Genomic DNA, 17,500 nt, shown 5'->3' with positions numbered 1-17,500 from the left:
GCTCTCTTCTTTTGCAGCATCATTTGGTTTGCTTCTCTTTTGAAGACATGACATGATTGGGTAACGACATCGTTTCACTCCAACTCGTGTTTATGGTTGATGTCTGCCAATTTCAGTATAGAAGTTCTCGGAACTCTGTGCCCTTGAGGTTAGACATTTTATCGTGTTTGACAAGGTTTCAAAGAGACCGGTTTCTCCTAGAATTCATGAAAGACCGCAGCATTCTCAGGATTGTACATTTCGCAACACATGCAGCATGATTATATTATCCGCTTAAACCTGCTATCAAGAGATTAAACAACAGCGCAGTCTTACTAGGACTTTTCCTCTCATAAATACTGACGCCAGCTGAACATTGATAACATTGTTCAAGAGGATTTGTTTACAAGCCCTTTAGTCTTTAAAAGCGCCTAGTTTCTGAAAATTATGTTTTAGGACTTTTAGAGTATTCTTCAACGGTGATCAGACCCCTCCCCAACCCAAAATGATGAAAATTAATGGTAATACTTTCTTGAAACAAGGCTCTAGGCCAATTCAACCTCTGTAGTGTTATTGGTTATGAATAAACAGGGAACAATCAGAGAATGGTTCTAGGCTGCATTGCATTTTGGAGAGTATATTATAGCAATTGTTCAAGAAATAATCCTTGTATAATTCACTGACATTTTCGAAACATCACATTTCCTCTGCAGTAGGGTAATACATTAGGCCGATTGTCTCATGTGCATTGAGGCCCTTTCGGTTGTCAAAAGAAAGATGATGATATTATTAGGGTTTATTGATATCCTTCCATTACTTTGGTGAGCAAAGTGTCAGTGCCGAGGCGGGGTAAATGGAGGAGGATTTCCCGCCAGCATGTGAGAGGCTTAGCTACGTGTTTCGATCGATAAAGGATGGAGACAGGTTGTCGGCTTGGGTTGATGCCTAAGCTCGAGGGGAGAGAGAGAGAGAGAGAGAGAGAGAGAGAGAGAGAGAGAGAGAGAGAGAGAGAGAGAGAGAGAGAGAGAGAGAGAGAGAGAGAGAGAGGGTGGTTTACCAAATTTTGAGACAAATAAGATGGTTTGTAAATGTTTAAGTAATAGTGTTTATTTAAAAATTTAGTTAAGAAGCCCGAGTTGCGAAAAAGAATTTGCATTAAAAGATAATTTGGAATAGAGAGCCGTTGCCTGTGAACTTTTTGAAATTACGAATGGCCTTCCACGAACAATTAGTCAACAGTAGACTGAAATTGCTTTCGCGTTGCTATTATCATTGTTGAGAAACTTGGTACTGGGTTTGGAGCAACTGCTTTCGAAGAATAATCAGTTTTTCAAGCAAGTTTGTAATTTTGTAGCCATCCCAATCTCTCTCTCTCTCTCTGATATATTTACCTGTTGATTGACCGTATAGGTGTTACTCTCTCAAATCTTTTGATGGTCAAGTGCAGATTGATAAATCTTTTATTGGCTCTAATTTATCTACAAAACCATTCTAAGTTCCATCTCTTTCACAGATATGCATGAAATACAGTCGTTACGTAAATGGGAACGCTTTATTACTGTGTGTAGCATTACAAAAAATTTATACATAAATAGGAATGGAACATAATTTATACAGAGTGCCATAGAGCACTATGGCACATAATGAACAAGAATGTTTTAGCGATGGTTTTAGTTAAGCCAGTACGAGCCTTTGCCCAAAGCTGAGTAAGATAAGAAAAGGAATCCGAGGACTTGTGTGGACCTTACTATTCTGACTTCGGTAGAGACGCTATTGTCGTGGCTTTATATTCGGCTGTCCGGCCTCATCTCTGTAACGTAGGCTGCTAGCAATAGTACCACGAGGAATTCTAAATCAAACAGACATGGCAACTTTCATGATTCTTCTCTCGATTTTGCTCTTCCGTGGCAGGGATCATATAGCTAGAGACTCATTGTAGTTCATGCTCACATAGGCCTATGTTATCTTTTATTGCCAAAGTTCTGAAGTGTTTTTAACCTGCTTTATCTGGAAGTGGGTTTGTTTACGGTAGGTAATCTCGGGCATGTATGTTCCGAAGAACATTATCGTATTACGTTTTAGCATTATTCCACGTTTCCTGACACGAGTTGGCTCCGGACAGAAAAGTATCACAACGGTCACTGACACATTCATACTTTACCCTCTGGATCGAAAGTAAATTCCCTTTACAGGAAAGTTCCACAACACAGCTGCTTCATAATATCTATCCAAGACTATTCGGCTTCCCTCGAACCATCGTACACGAGCGCTGCACCATCCAACCCTTTAACTTGCGCGCACATTTGTGCTTCCTTGATATTAGAAACTTTCCTTTTCGATACGTCATTAGTACCTCGCTTCATCCCTCCCAACTCTTCCTATGTATAATGTCTTCACCAGCCTATGGCCTTTCATTCCCTTCCACTTAACTAGACCATTGCAAGTCACTCCTATAGAAAAAATATATCTTTACCCTGCGCTTAACTTTTTATCTCTTCTGGGTATTCGTATAAGTTTATCGCTCGGTCGCTGTTATTAGCATTGTATATATACATTATTGTTGTTGTTCTTCTTCACGTAGCGTTATATTGAATACATTATTATTATTATTATTATTATTATTATTATTATTATTATTATTATTATTATTATTATTGTGCTAAAAATATATTTCTTAGATCCACTTTGGTCGTTGGTAATGTCCGTCGCACTTTCCCGTTACCAGTTATGTATGGAATCTTGGGTTTAATGTTCGACCTTATGATTTGCGAAGTTATTGATGAGGCTTTGTGTAGACCAAAAACATCATTTGCTAAGTAGTACTGACGGGAAAGCGAGCCGTGTCGTCAGATACATTGAAATATATATATATATATATATATATATATATATATATATATATATATATATATATATATATATATATATATATATATATATATATAAATGTGCCTGTGGAAATGAAAGTCAATATAAACCTTGTCTTCGGAACATACAGAACATTTCCTGTGCAAATACCGCCCTCTACTCCACCCCCACCCCCCCGCCGCAATAAGAAAAAAAATCACAATCTCGTCAGTTATGACGAGAGTAAAATGACCAAACGACCGGACACCTTATCCCGCTACAGAGTAACGACAATGACGTATTGCAAGGCGAGTGTCAGGAACCCACTTACGAAGCCTTGGTGTTAAGGTCGGTTGCCTAAGTTCCCTGCTCAAATCATCATAATCGTCCTCTTCTTCAATGAACCGCACATCCTACAATGGCGGAGATCATGGAGTTCCTAAAGAAAAAAAAAAAAAAAAACAAAAAGAAAGAAAAAAAAAACTTGTGAAGATGCCCTTCCTGGAAATCTTGCGGCAATGGTCCCAACTCTTTGCTGTATTCAGGAGAGAGAGAGAGAGAGAGAGAGAGAGAGAGAGAGAGAGAGAGAGAGAGAGAGAGTACACTTGCGCTTTGGATCGAAGCCCACGACCTTTATGGGATCAAGTATGTAGAAATCTGAAGTGAGTGACATTCAAGTCTTCGCATTTGTAAGTACTAGAAATCCCATAAACAACTTCAGGTTTTCCTGCGTTGCGAGATTCTATATAGTTTTGGAATAATGGTTTTGATTAAAACGTAACTTAGAGAACTAACGAAGTATACTTAACAACCACAAGCGGCCTTTCTTTATTAATTTTGATTTAGGTAGGCTAAATGTAACTTATGCGTATTCTTCCACGCAGAAAGGAAAAGCTTTGGGCGAACACAGCCAGTATTAAAAAATGACCCAAAATTGTCCGTGTCTGTTGTTATTGCACTGTATGTCACGGATTGAATGCATAATGATACACAACTCAAGTCGAGTTGGTTTTGCTTAAGACTCTCTTCATCTGACATCATATACCTACTTGTCTTGCCTACATCATTAATCATTAGGCAATTTACTTCACCGTATCAAGAGTTGAGTCCCGTGAACAAAATTGTATCACATGCAAGCTAGACAATTACCAGGGCCAACAATCTTGTCCCGAATAAAGAGAAACTGCAAAATTAACTGAATACTAGATTGTCCTGGCTTACTGAAAGTACCGTCAACTGTAAACTGCAACACTCTTTGTGTAGGTTTTTCTAACTGTAGGTATGAGAAAACCGCACAAGTTTTGAACACCTTAGTCAGGAGACACACATTGAAGTGATTTACTTTTCTATATTGCCTACAGGACAAGATCAGCAATTCTTCTAATATATATAGTAAGCAGATGACGCAGTTTGCTTTGCAGCAGTCATTTACTCCCTCGAAAAAAGCTGCTGTAGAATTAGCTGGCTTTATGCTAGCTCGGACTTATGCTACTGTATAGAAAAGCCCGCAATCCTAAATGGACACGTTAGTGTATGTGTGAGGATGGTTTGACAGACTCTCTTTATTAACTACTGACTATATACGATCTTGTGCTTTGTTTTCACTCGGTTTCATTATGCGTTGTTAGCACTAGCCGAGGGGCCATTTGCAGGACTAGGCGTCATTTCAACTACAAATTTTCCTCTTTGCTGCTCCTAAAAGCCATTTATTTATACACATTCTTACCGTGGATGTGAACAGCATCTGAACTATGTATTGAACAAATGTTTGGTTCCATTCTTGACCATCTCCCGAAAGCTGTATTTCAGTAGGGAACATATGCTGTCGTTTACTTTTCTGACGAGCGTTACTTGACTGTCACTGATAATTAGGCCTAACGGGGTTGTGTTGAACGTTTAAGAGAAGATTGAATTTAACGCTAAAGAACCAGCCGTTATATAGTAACGGCTTAAATAGATTTCTTGATGTGTGTGTGTGTAATGTGTAGGTTGTATGTGCACTCTAATTTTAAATTGCGGTTTTGATTTCTTTTAATCTATCATAGAATTTGTACTCTAGTAAGTAATTATAAAGCTGAAGTGATCTTGTATATATGTGGATGTACTGTATTTTCCTGTACTCTACTGCCACGTTATAGCGTCCGGGTTAATAGTGGCCTTGCATTAACAAAATATACAGTTAGCACTACGCAATAGCCGTAGATTTTACTTTTAGTAAAATATTGCTTCGATAATGAAGGATATAGGTGTAGCAACTCACCAGCGGTCTAGATAATTATAGCTCCATAATCTAATCTATAATGGGTGTTATAGTTTTGTTCGTTATAAAAAAAATCTATACCGTTAAGTGGCAAGTCATGCTTGATTTCAGTCTTTCGATCAAGGAAACAAACGGGTTGATGAGTTTGTTAATTTGTAAATAATGACTTCCGTGGCATGACCATCTCATACCTCGTGCTATTTCTAAAGCTATGTGACTAACGGGTAACGCCCGTATGTGAACAAAGCTCCCAGGGTAACGAACGCTAGTCTATTACATGTCTTGTGTTAGAGATACAAATAATTAAATGATCTACCGGGAGGTGAGCTAGAGAGGTTGCCATTGAAGAATAAGCGACATAATTTCCTGGAGGTAATTTTTATTTTAATATAAGGAGAAGTTTGTTTTAATGTTTATTGCAAAAATTGTTTGAGAGAAAATGTTCTCTTGTATATTTTGTTTTTATAAATTCAGTAGACTATTATGATATATGCTGTAGTTTAGTGAATGTCATTACTGCAAAGGCTACTTATTAAGACCAATGAAATCGTTATTATTTAGAGCATGAATGTGTTGCGTATCTCGTGGCGCCAAAACACATTTTGTGTTAGCCCTTCCCGCTGCGTCATTGGCCACATGTTTCATATCGTGTAACATTCTGAGATGACCATGAGAATGTATTTAGCCCTCCTCGGAGGGGGAGGCTGATAGCCATAAGATCCTCCTCTGGCGAGGGAGGAGCAATACCCGGTCCCACACTGATGTATTTTTTATGTTGTGGGTTAACCACATATTGTAGTCTTTTATAGAGCATACGTATACTGTGCAAAGAATATATTGTATGAGGATTACTATGTATGTATATATATGGGACTGTATAAATTTACAATAAAAAAGGGACGTTACGCGTGAGAGATGAGAGAGAGAGAGAGAGAGAGAGGAGAGAGAGAGAGAGAGAGAGAGAGAGAGACCTTCAGCTTACAAAGAGGTTTCCAAGTTGAATAGTATCTGACAGAAAAAATATAATTTCTAACAGTAATATATCGTATTTTCATATGTAATGATATTTTCAGTGAATCAGTCCATAAAAACTTGGACAAAATAATGTCTCCCTGACAATCTAATGTCTCCCTATCTCTAGTTCGATTAAAAGTTCAGGTACAGTTAGTGATTTTGGCACGTTTTCATTGCGGCCCCGTGTTGTATACTACCTGCCACTCTGTGGCACCGCAGAGTCGCTCTTGTACTACCAGTGGCCTTTAAGTCAAGAGTTAACGCCTTAACTAACGCAGTTTGACAATGCACTATAATACCACAAATTAGCGGGAGGTACCTTGTATATTGTACAATGTGTCAAAGTACCATTTCGATCAAATAATTAGTTTGAAAGATTTTAAAGAAAAACGATCACTCGCGGTCCCTGAAATGGTAGTAGTAAGCACCAATCGCACCAAGTCCCTTGTGCTCTGGAGAGAGAGAGAGAGAGAGGAGAGAGAGCAGGAGGAGGGAGAGAGAGAGGAGAGAGCGAGAGATGAGTGACGAGAGAGAGAGAGAGAGAGAGAGAGAGGTTGGTAGGTTCATTCAAGAATGTTATCACTCTGTGAAAATAGCAGTTTTTGTTAAACATCGATTGAATTTGTTTGGAAAAAAATAATGAACACTGATAAAACAAAATAAAAGACAAGGTTTCTCCACATTTGGTTATCACTCAAGTATCTCTTGATTATAGCCGAAGCATCTTTATGTATAACTGAACTATGAATTATTTCTGTGAAATACAACCGATTTTTTTTTACGCAGGTTACCTCCCAGTTTTCCATGAATACGACTGAGTGATATCTTGATTTCAGCCGAATGATTCGAACGAAGATTGAATTCCACTTATTATAAAACATTCCTCCTTCGGTCTGGGAGTAGGAATAACTCCTCTCCTGTCGATCCTCAAGGTCGAGTGGGCTATTGAGGGGAGAGTTTTCATTCTGGGCTCACGTACGCTCTGTAAAACAATCTCTCTCTCTCCTCTCCATCTCCTTAAAAAAAAAAAAAAAAAAAAAAAAACTGCCGAATCAGGGGTAAACCACAGCAAGAGTTTCTGCGTACACACACACACACAGAAGGCTGATCAGCAGCCCTACTTCTTGTAGTTTGTTGCAGAGAATGCAACATAGCCTAAGAAGTCTCGTAACGCTTAATTTAGTTGTCTCAGCTAGAGGAAGAATTGTCAGGCTACAAGTTATCGGAGCGCCCATTTTTCAGTAGATAGGCACTTGTTATGAGCAGATGAAAGTCCCTTGTTCTGTGTGCTTTGTTCAGAGAGAGAGAGCACGATCTCCATGTTCATGAACGCGGCCAAAGTTATTCTGAGAGAGCGTAGCCAAGTAACCCAATTATTAGCAAAGCCAAACTACTTCCTTATTTATTTACGGGAAGAAATGAAAGTCCTCAGCGGACATAGAGAGAGAGAGAGAAAAAAAAAAATCGCAACTTTTCGGCGGGTAAACAAACACAAGCTCCGGATTAAAGCTATTATAGTGCGATTCTTTCTTCTATCACGCAAGAACTGAAATGTTACATGTAGGACACGTCTATTTTTCTTGTTAAGAACGTTATGTATGATTCATAGTTTAAAGGGAACAAAGGTAATTCTTGTATGTGGGAAAAGCTTGTTCGTTTTTCATTTTTTATTTTTGGCGAGTTTTCTTTTTTCGTTGTTCGTAATATTTTTTTGAGCATGTATATCTCAAAATGCTTTTAAATCTTTTGGAAATTTTGGTATGAAGCGTAAAGTACTTTTCAAACCTTTTACAAAAGAGTTAACGTGAAATAACGAATCCGTCTTGGTTACAAAAATGAATCGAGCAGAACGCACAATATTCTTTTCGTTGAGACTCGAGGGCTTAACACTACCAAGGTTTCTTCTCAGATAAATGTTTGGTAACGGCAGTCACCCTGATTCATTCATGAAAATAAATAAATGTATGGCCATCTTATTTTGAAAATAACTTTATTTATATAGAAATATATTATCAAAGTATTAGAATTTTGTGTTAAGCTTCGATCGAATTTTTGGAATATATGCATGTGGATACGTCATATTTTATGGACAAAAGCAGGCGGGTTTTTAACAGAATGCTAAACTGTTCATATTGAATCGTTCTCAAATGATCGACCCCTGAGGCACACGCGTTAGCAGATAAACATTAATTGATACTTAGAACCGACTAATTTTATTCTGATGAAAGTCCAGCAGCGTGACCTTTATGGAGGTAATGAATAGTCTCATTGCATGACGTTGCTGTTTCGTGCGTGTGTGGACTAAAATTAGGCGTAAGCTCTCATAAACAACCTTTTCTCGTATATTGATAGAAAGAAGCAGAAGCTTCGTTCACTGTGATTTCTTTTTGGGAAAACTGTCTTCACTCACGCACACTGACACATCTGTGTGATCAGTTATAACTTTTGTAAGGTTTTCTCAAGGGAGTATATAGAATACTTATTTATTTTTTTTATAGAAAAGGCTGGCTCAATTTTGTACGATGCTGTTTCCCTTAACACTTAGTTCGAATTCTATTCAAGAAGGTTATTAATTATTGTATGTGACTCAGTTGAAGTCTACGGTATAAAATATGATGAAATTATTGTACGCTGAATGTGTGTACAATTACATAAAGTGCTATTTAATAAGTTATTAAGTGCTGTATATTGGAAAAAACTGAATATTGTTCCTCAACAAATATGCAATAAAATAATGTATTGTGTACATTAGATATTCTAAAAGATAATAAAAAGTTATAACTACTAAGTAAACAGCATAACCGCTATTCCCACTGCAGCTATTTTGTAGGCATTTGTTTATTTGATCTTGTTGCTAAAAAACCACGTGAATATTGACTTCATTGTGAAGTCTGTTAATTTGTGCGAAACTTATTTGTATCTTGTGTAGGACCTGGATTGAGGTGAAGACGAGAACATCTGGGAGAGAGAAACTCTCCCCAGTTTTCCAAAGCTGCTGCATAAGGCAACTACAAACGAATGACTTCTTTTGGGAGAAGATCGTTCGGTGGCTCTAGGGGTTCGGCCAGGCAGTTTGTCTGTCATCCACAGTTATTTTTACTCACTTCACAGCTGCTCTTGTGATGATGTTGCTTTACCGCGTGACGTGAGTATTTTACATATATATTATATATATGTATATATTTGTTGGTATACAAATGTGTATACATACATACGCGTGCCTTTTTCCTGTGCAGAGGGTATCCGGAATGAGGCGCTTTAATGGCATCAGCCCTCTGCGGCGACTTTTGAACCTTCTCCAACCAAATCATTGCACTTACAAGTGAAGTGAGCCACCCTCCCTCTCTCCCTGACGTTATGCGAAGCGTCAGAGAGATTCCAAGCGAGGTTTTTCCCTTAGATGACTGATTGACAAAACATTTCACAATTAGTCATTCACCTCCCTCTTCCTTAAACAATGTAGACAACAAGAGTATGCACGTGTTTGTACTTACTTCTTGCCTAAGAGTTGTGCTTATTGATACAAGAAAATGAAACTGTCAAGCCAACACCACCGAGATACTTGCAACCAATCAGCGCCCAGAGCAGGGAAGAATGCGCCTGGGTGTTTGGACAGCAAGATCGAGAGATTAGACTATAAAGGAGATGAAGCACCAAGTGGAAATGGAAACTGGGAGAAAACCTCGCAGTTGCAGCAAGAATTAATAGAGAGGTTGGACAGCAAGACTGAAGAAAGGAAACGGGAACGGACATAGTGTAGAAAAGTCTGTAAAAGCGGCTGCAGCCAGGGGCCAAAGATGCGCTGCAAACACACTTTGATATTGACTACAGTGCATTTGTGAGGCGCATTGCAGCCTCTGCCCTCTAGCCGTCCCCCGACGGAAGAGAGATGTACGTGCATATACTTCTGAATATCATAAACAGCATAGAATAGAACATGCAAAACGCAAATGTCCCCATGGAATTTATACCGTTGATTCCCAATCTTCAAAAAACGCAAAATCACCTTGTAAATTCTTGCAAACAAACAGTGCATCTGTTTTCGCTGCAGAATTCTGCAAATCTGCAAGTTTTCCCGCCTCTCGAAGCCTTTTCAACCATTAGCCTTGGAATTCCCTTGTATAATGAATGTTTCCATTCCGCTAATTTCGTAAGTTGGGATAAATGTAAAAATATGTCTGAGCTCTGGCCATACGGTCATAAAAGTTAATGAGGATACGGACAATGCAGCTAAAGGCTCATCAACTATAGATCAGATTAAAAAAAAAAACGTTTTAGTTACTATTTATTTGCCATCTCAAGAGCTATCATGAAGAAATTGCACATTTTATAGAGTAATTAATATGTGACAATAAATCTAGTATATTGACCCCGCTTTCGAACTGGACACACCCATCTAACCCCCGAATGTTATTTTGATGAGTTGAACCGAATATAGAATTTAGGCCAAAGGCCAAGCGCTGGGAACTATGATGTCATTCACTGCTGAAAGGGAAATTGACTGCAAAAGGTTTGGAAGGTGTAACAGAAGGAAAACCTCAAAGCAGTTGCGCTATGAATCCATCGTTAGGAGAGGGTGGATAGCAAGATGGAAGAAAGGTAATATAAATGGAGGTAGCGTAAAAGGAATGAAAGGGGCTGCAGCTAGGGGCCGAAGTGACGTTGCAAAGAACCTTTAGTAATTTCTACAGTGCATCGCGTGAGGTGCACTGTCGGCACTAACCCTCCCACCGGGTATTAAGTTTATAAACCCTTCAGATTGAGGGTCTGAGCGCCATTTCGTCTTCCGGTCTGATAAATCTATAATAATGATTGTGGAACAACAACCAGTGCTACATACGTGAGCATCTCACTCTAATAATTCAACTTACGTTTCATATACTACGTAAGCAGTTAACTTAATAGTTCTTATTCTCTCATTTGCTTTTAACATGAAAATCTCATTTTTGTAAAGAGGTATTTTATCAATACAAATGTGGGTTTTCCAATATATGAATGGCACATAGAATTTATGCTTGAAGCCAAACACTAGAACAGTGGGTCATTGGTCTCGTTTTCACAAGATGCTTTTCTAAGACGTTATTCACGTTCTTAAAAGTTTGAGATTTTAGAGAGTAACAATGACCACTTAACCACTGCTATCCTTGTGCGGGATCCTCGATCGTTGTTTGTTTTTCACTCAAGGAAAACAAAAATCCAAAACAGTTTGAAGTTCCGAAACAAACTGCCGACGAGTTATTCCGATGACAATGAAAGGAACACAGTGCAGTATTAATAATCTTTATTTTGGCACCCCATGAAACTGGGGATCTATATATTATAAGAGGATATCTTTGCGCTCATTTAACTGAGCCATTACAACAACAACATACCGGTGTTTTTCCGTCATGGAGATGAATAGAAGATCGACATTTTCTTAACCATAGACTGAAAAGGTTTCAACTGAATTCACATGAAGGAAAACCGATAACACAAAACTCCCGAGTCGTGGAAAATGCTGTCTCGCAATCAAATCTCATTTTACTTACGACCAGGATTCATAGAGTACAGGGTTAGACGGCTTCTCACCAAAATAGGACAATCTCACGCATGACGTCACGTGGCTCATCTGACTGAGGTTCAGGGAAAAAAAAAAAAAAAATCATCAGTCAGTATTTGACCCCACCAGAGTGAAGAACAAGGAAACTATCATCCAGTACCTGGCGATTAACGGGGACCTCTCTCACACAAGCTCGTGAGAGGTAGGTAATGGGCGTGGGCAATCAATTCTTATAGTAACCCTTAATTATTTTGCTTTCTTTTTTTTCTTTTATGGCCACCTACCAATTAGACACAAATATGGCAGTAACGGCGGGACAGTCTAACCCTGTCCTCTATTCATCCTCCTTCCGACAACGCGGAAGCGATAAATTTCACTCGAGCGAAAATGACATTTTTGAAGAATTGACGTCAAATTCTTCCTCATTTTCCACAACTCTTGAAAACAAGCCGACCCGTTCCCCTGGCGACAGAATACTGGCTAACATACCCGTTGTCGATGGGAACAGGCGTAGCACTGAAGGAATTGGGTCGAGTCGTTATTCATTTATTCCTGATATTTATATATTTATATATTTTTATAGAATCTATATTAAAATAGAGATTAAGATATTTCAATGCTTTCTCTCATAAAACGTAAAGTATATAATTATATATATATAAAGCAGAATATACAACTTTGAATCAATTTCAATATACAAGTTCATTGTTTTGATTGAGGAAGGAAGGACCTACGAGTGGAGACTGAATCTCTGTTCATGGGAAACGACGTCTGTCTGTCTGGTTGTGAGGAGATCACCTGTTTGTTGGGATATGAAGTGGGTAGCACATCTTGTACGTATGGGCAGTCCAAACTATGGAAGTGGAGGTCTGTGTATGGGGATGTAAAGTTTCTAGGGTATGTGAGAATGGGGCCTTCTATTTATAGGATGTGTGTTATAGGATGTGTATGTGGGATGTGGGGGGGGGGGGTTGATAGCTACAAGTAGTCAAGTGTAGGGTATCAGGTGAAGGCGATATAAAATGAGTAGGAAATATAATTATTTGCCGAGACATGAAACATAAGAGAGATAAATCAATCGTTATTACCGGAGACATGACAAGAATACAAATTCATAAGATTACAGTGATAGACACGAAGTCTAACGGGATATATAATAGAAAGATATATTACTTTCGGAAAAGCAAATAATAAAAAGAGAAGATACAACCACAAACCTTAAAACAGGTTAGTTCAAACTCCCTGTATGCCTAAACCATGCCAAGTGCTCAGTACAGAAAGTGGTGCATTTCAGAAATGAAGCCAAAAAAATAAATAAATAAAAAGGGTACAACAGACACGTACAAGAAACCAGCGAGAAACGCACTTCTCTCCAATATCACATCTGGATCTTCTTCTTCTTACATGACGACGCGCAGAGGCAAGTCACGTCCTAGAACCTGAACACAGAGTCGAAGAGCCGACGATCTCCGATGCCACACGGGGCCATCCATCGCGTCTTGTCTTGCGCAAGGAAGAATGAGTGAATCGTGATGACTTCAGACAAAGTGACGACATCAATTCAGCTTCTTTTTAAGCCGCAGTGACTCCCTTTTCAGCTCGAGTCTCTGCCGGTGCAAGTCCAAGATGGCCTCCTGGAACATACGGTTCCTCTCGGCGTCCTCATGCATCTGCCGCTGGATGTTCTGCAGGACCTCCAGCTGGCACTCCTGCAGCATCAGGCGACGCTTCTCCAGGTGCAGGAATTCGCGGCTGTTAATGTCCAGGTCCCCTTCGTCGGGGTCGCGCGGGCGTCTCCTGCTGTTGTAGCCTTGTCTGTAGGAAGGGGAGTAGCAGTCGTTCACATACAGGGGCCCGCTGGAAGGGAAAAGGAGCCCAATTAATTATAGGGCGTTGGTGACAAATAATTTTACGACTGCTTTATTTTTTGACTTCTCGAAAAGTGGTAGATTTGTACTAAATCCAGGTTCCGGTTTCTCCACTTTGTTTGGCAGGGAAGATGTTCGCGTTGGAGATTCTTTGCTTAAGACTGGCTACTGCACCTTAGGCTTTTATCAGGGTTTTCCCACAGTGCCACTCTAAAATTCCCCTACAAATATAACGATGTCTAGATTGTGATGGTAACAAATCCAGTTATTCATCATTAAAGGGATGCTTTCCTCAGGCGGTGGAAATTTGGCATTTCAGATATCAATAAAATTAACCTTAAAAGTGAAAACGGACAAGTTGATCAATGCTGTCATGAATGAAAACTGACCGCCAGGCCTATTGTGCTACTTTTTGTCAAACTTTCTTCAAAGTTGGCAATGACCAACCCCAGTCGACTGAGTACCATATGCGTAATTATTACTTGGGTGCCTATGCGCAATGTAACGGGAATTGCTCGAATCACGTGGAACTCGAGCACATTACCGCTGCACCCGAAATTTATTTGTATTAATATTATGTCTACGCAGTATATTCGATGCATAAGTACAGGAAGTGAAAACCTTACCAGTCTCTTTTAGCTGCTTCTATGTGTATTGATCCTGCGAAGCCATTAACCATTCCAGCTGTAAAAAAAAATTATGAAAACTGTACCATCTCATACACATTAATATATGTCTTCATCTATAGATCAAGTCTGTAAATTGACAAATTCTGAGTTTTTGGTTTTTTTATTCTGTTGAACGATATAATGAATAAAATGATATTGTGACATGCAAACTGAACGGTATGTGAGAGAGAGAGAGAGAGAGAGAGAGAGAGAGAGAGAGAGAGAGAGAGAGAGAGAGAAGTGCTCTAAACTGATGAATGACAACATATATTCCCGTTGTAATTAAAGAAAAATATATAGGCCTTGGGCCGTCTCAACCTACTGAGAACCTCTGGCATGGCAGGAGTCGGAGGACTGTGTGTGGGGGGTTATGGATTGCGGCGTTCGGAGAGAGGCTAAAATTGTTATGAGGTACCGTTTTTAAGTAGGGCACGGACACACCACATCGTATAACCTACATAATATGATGTTGAGGGCTGCCTCTCTCTCACGTACTATGTATGCCATAATCTCCAATCTAACAATGCATGCTTTTGTTTGTAAAAGAAAGTTAATCTGACATCCTGCTGTGCAGGACCAAATACCGCATAATTTATGGCAGCTCCTAAAGTAGAACCAACACAGAGAGAGAGAGAGAGAGAGAGAGAGAGAGAGAGAGAGAGAGAGAGAGAGAGAGAGAGATTTATTTATTAGCTAATCCTTATCTTTTTTTCCTCAAAACTTGATCAACATTGCCGTCGGAACATATCCCTATATCTTTTTACAGAATATTTATGCGATTTAAATGAAACATGTATACTTTCTTTTTTCATATTTCAACCATGAGCGAAAATGTTACATATTTAGTACTTTCAATGGTTAATGACTCAAAAGACCCTCGCATAAGATTGAAACTACGAAGGCCATGTCTCTAATAACGGCCAGTGGATTGGAACCTTAACTAAGAATCTCCCCATTGGGCAAGCTTGGGCGAGACCTTTAAAACCAACAAGGCCACAGTCTGCAGTCTCTCTCTCTCTCTCTCTCTCTCTCTCACACACACACACATACACACACACACAACCACTAAAGGCCGCTCTCTCTCTCTCTCACTGAGTAACTTATCGCTAGTGTCATATCGTGGCTTTCGGATGCTCTTTCCTTTTGGTTGAAGGTTATTTAACATATTATAGATTAGCGAAAGTTCTGGTGATTATTAATAATGCATCTCAAGTGTTAATAAATTACAGCATGAATTGTATAGTATTAGAAAAATTAATGAGAAAAGGCAACTAGGTCACCGACAGGAATTTCGTTTTCTATCGACAATGTATATTCTCGCCCCTCTGCTTCAAGCTTCGCTCGCTCGCTCGCTCGCTAGCTAGCGCTCTCTCTCTCTCTCTCTCCTGTTCCGCTCAATGAGAATGATCAGCATTGGTTTCATAATATATAACATATTGTTGTTCCGTATTACCATCATTGTTCTTTTTTAATATTAAGCTTTCTGGCACTGTGTAGTCCGTTCCCTTGCTACGTTTTCCTTTTCTGTGGCCCCTTCGGTAAGTGAGCTTCTCCCTCTTTAAATCGGTCCCGTCTGTAACCTCTCTCTCTCTGTCTCTCTCTCTCTCCAGCATTATGTGTGTATGTGTTTGGGAGGGTGGGTGTTGTTTAGGTTATGATGATTTACAGATTAAGTACAATTATACTTTTATATACCTGCCGTATGGTCTCTGTTCAGTTCAGCGGCCACAGAACTCAAAAACTTCTGCTCATCTGAGCTGATATTGTCGCCATTAACCGAGGACGGTGACCTCAGAGGTAGGGCGTCTGCATCTACCTCACAAATAAGTCCTTCTACACCGTTATCGTCGTCACCTTCGGCCTCTCCGCCGTCAATTTCGCCCAAAATTTCCAAAATCTTGAGATCTGTGGGCGAGTAAAGAATGTTGGGGGACGCGTTTGACGTTTTCTTTTGGGCTTTCTGACGGGCAGTTTCTTTCTTCTTGTCGCTGAGATAGTAATACCACTTCCGCCTGACCTCCTCGGGGGTACGGGGTTCAACCAAGCACACACCGTTGATGCTGTCGGTGACGGCCTGCCAGGCGCGGCTCTTCTGTTCGTTGGAGTAAGTGCTGCACTTTTTCGAGAACAACACCTCTTTGTTCCGGTAAACCTCGTTCACTAACATGGCAAGTTCCGCATTGGAAAAGCGAGGTCGTCTTTTCTTTGACTCGGTTGCATACATCATGGAAACACTGACAGGCACTTTTGGCACCGGAAAACAACACTCAAGACTTCCAACAAGGCATCGGGAGCGACAAATTTGCAAAATAACGAAGCTCTCACTACCGTCTCGTTACTTTTCTCGCTAAGGATTTCGCTTCTCCATCCCGTGGACAGTGTGGCGCCGAGCATACGCACCACAGAATTGACTTAACACTGTCGGTTATTTATTTATTACTTTATTACAGTTTTCTTGGTTGATGTTTTGATTAAATTTGTGGATTTGTATGAGATTGTTACGTAATGCAATAAAAAATTAACCGAAATAAGTATTGGGAACATAACAGCAACAATTATAAAGTGTGTTATAAAACAAAAATTCAACTCTGGCAGTCTGTTTACAGCAATGGTAGGGTTTAAGGTGCCAACGAGTTATTTTCGCTTAACTTTACTTATATTTGTCATTATCTTTGTATATTTTGCTCTTTCATTACTCAAAGATCGGAAACTCTACGTTTTTTATAGTGAATGTTCATACGGAATGTTAAAAAATAGCTATTTTGGAGATTGACGTTTGACTTATCTGGCAATTAGCGGTAGCTATTGAGCCTCCTCCTCCTCTGGTTGCCATGGTGACGATGTTGGCCAGCAAGTTAGTGTGTATAAACACCCACTAGATGGAGACTGTACACAAATGGTAAAGCTTCTAAGAGTGAGAAAATACGCGAACAGATGTAAGTTTATTTAAATGAAATTAATTAGAGTAAATGAGAAGCCTTTACTCCTTTTGTTTAAATAATTCTGGTGCGCTTAGACATCAATGTATGATTGAACTTGTCACAAATTATTTGTCATGTAGTATACGATTAAAACTCTTCACACTAAATTTCATCTCGTTAATATGGAGTAACAAAAGTAGAGCGATGTAGATCTTGTTTACCCTTCCTCACCGTTTTATTGCATTTTGCAATGTTGTTTGAAGGGTCAAGAGACTTCTGAGCCTGGAAGTTGAACTCGAACTCGGTGATGAATATGTTCTATCTTGGCTCAAGTCCCACGTTCACGAGAGCATACCTCTGACGTAAGTTCAAGAGCACGACCTGTTCCAAAGTAGGCCTACTCT

General features: G+C 39.5%; 2 protein-coding genes across 7 annotated transcripts in view; one reads left to right on the top strand and one right to left on the bottom strand.

Annotated features, from left to right (window-relative positions):
* Window positions 1–17,500, top strand: part of LOC135220816 (phospholipid scramblase 2-like) — a 126,267-nt gene that overhangs the window by 25,725 nt on the left and 83,042 nt on the right. The window contains exon 1 of one of the 6 annotated variants that reach the window (XM_064258345.1): window positions 16,147–16,279. The exons of the other annotated variants lie outside the window; for them this stretch is intronic. The gene's annotated coding sequence lies outside the window, so the exon portion shown is untranslated. Of the gene's footprint in view, window positions 1–16,146; window positions 16,280–17,500 lie in introns of those variants that run through there. 6 annotated transcript variants of the gene reach the window in all.
* On the bottom strand, window positions 11,365–16,857 carry LOC135220817 (myb/SANT-like DNA-binding domain-containing protein 4). Its single transcript, XM_064258351.1, has 3 exons — window positions 15,871–16,857; window positions 14,134–14,191; window positions 11,365–13,496 (listed from the first exon to the last, which is right to left on the bottom strand). The coding sequence occupies exons 1-3, from the start codon at window positions 16,400–16,402 to the stop codon at window positions 13,196–13,198; spliced, it is 891 nt and encodes a 296-aa protein (XP_064114421.1). The 5' UTR covers window positions 16,403–16,857; the 3' UTR covers window positions 11,365–13,195.

The sequence above is a fragment of the Macrobrachium nipponense genome, chromosome 2 (genome assembly GCF_015104395.2).
Source record: "Macrobrachium nipponense isolate FS-2020 chromosome 2, ASM1510439v2, whole genome shotgun sequence".
Taxonomy (NCBI): Eukaryota; Metazoa; Arthropoda; class Malacostraca; order Decapoda; family Palaemonidae; genus Macrobrachium; species Macrobrachium nipponense.
The sequence above is the reverse complement of the archived record's forward strand: the minus strand, read 5'-3'. Positions and strand labels throughout refer to the sequence as shown.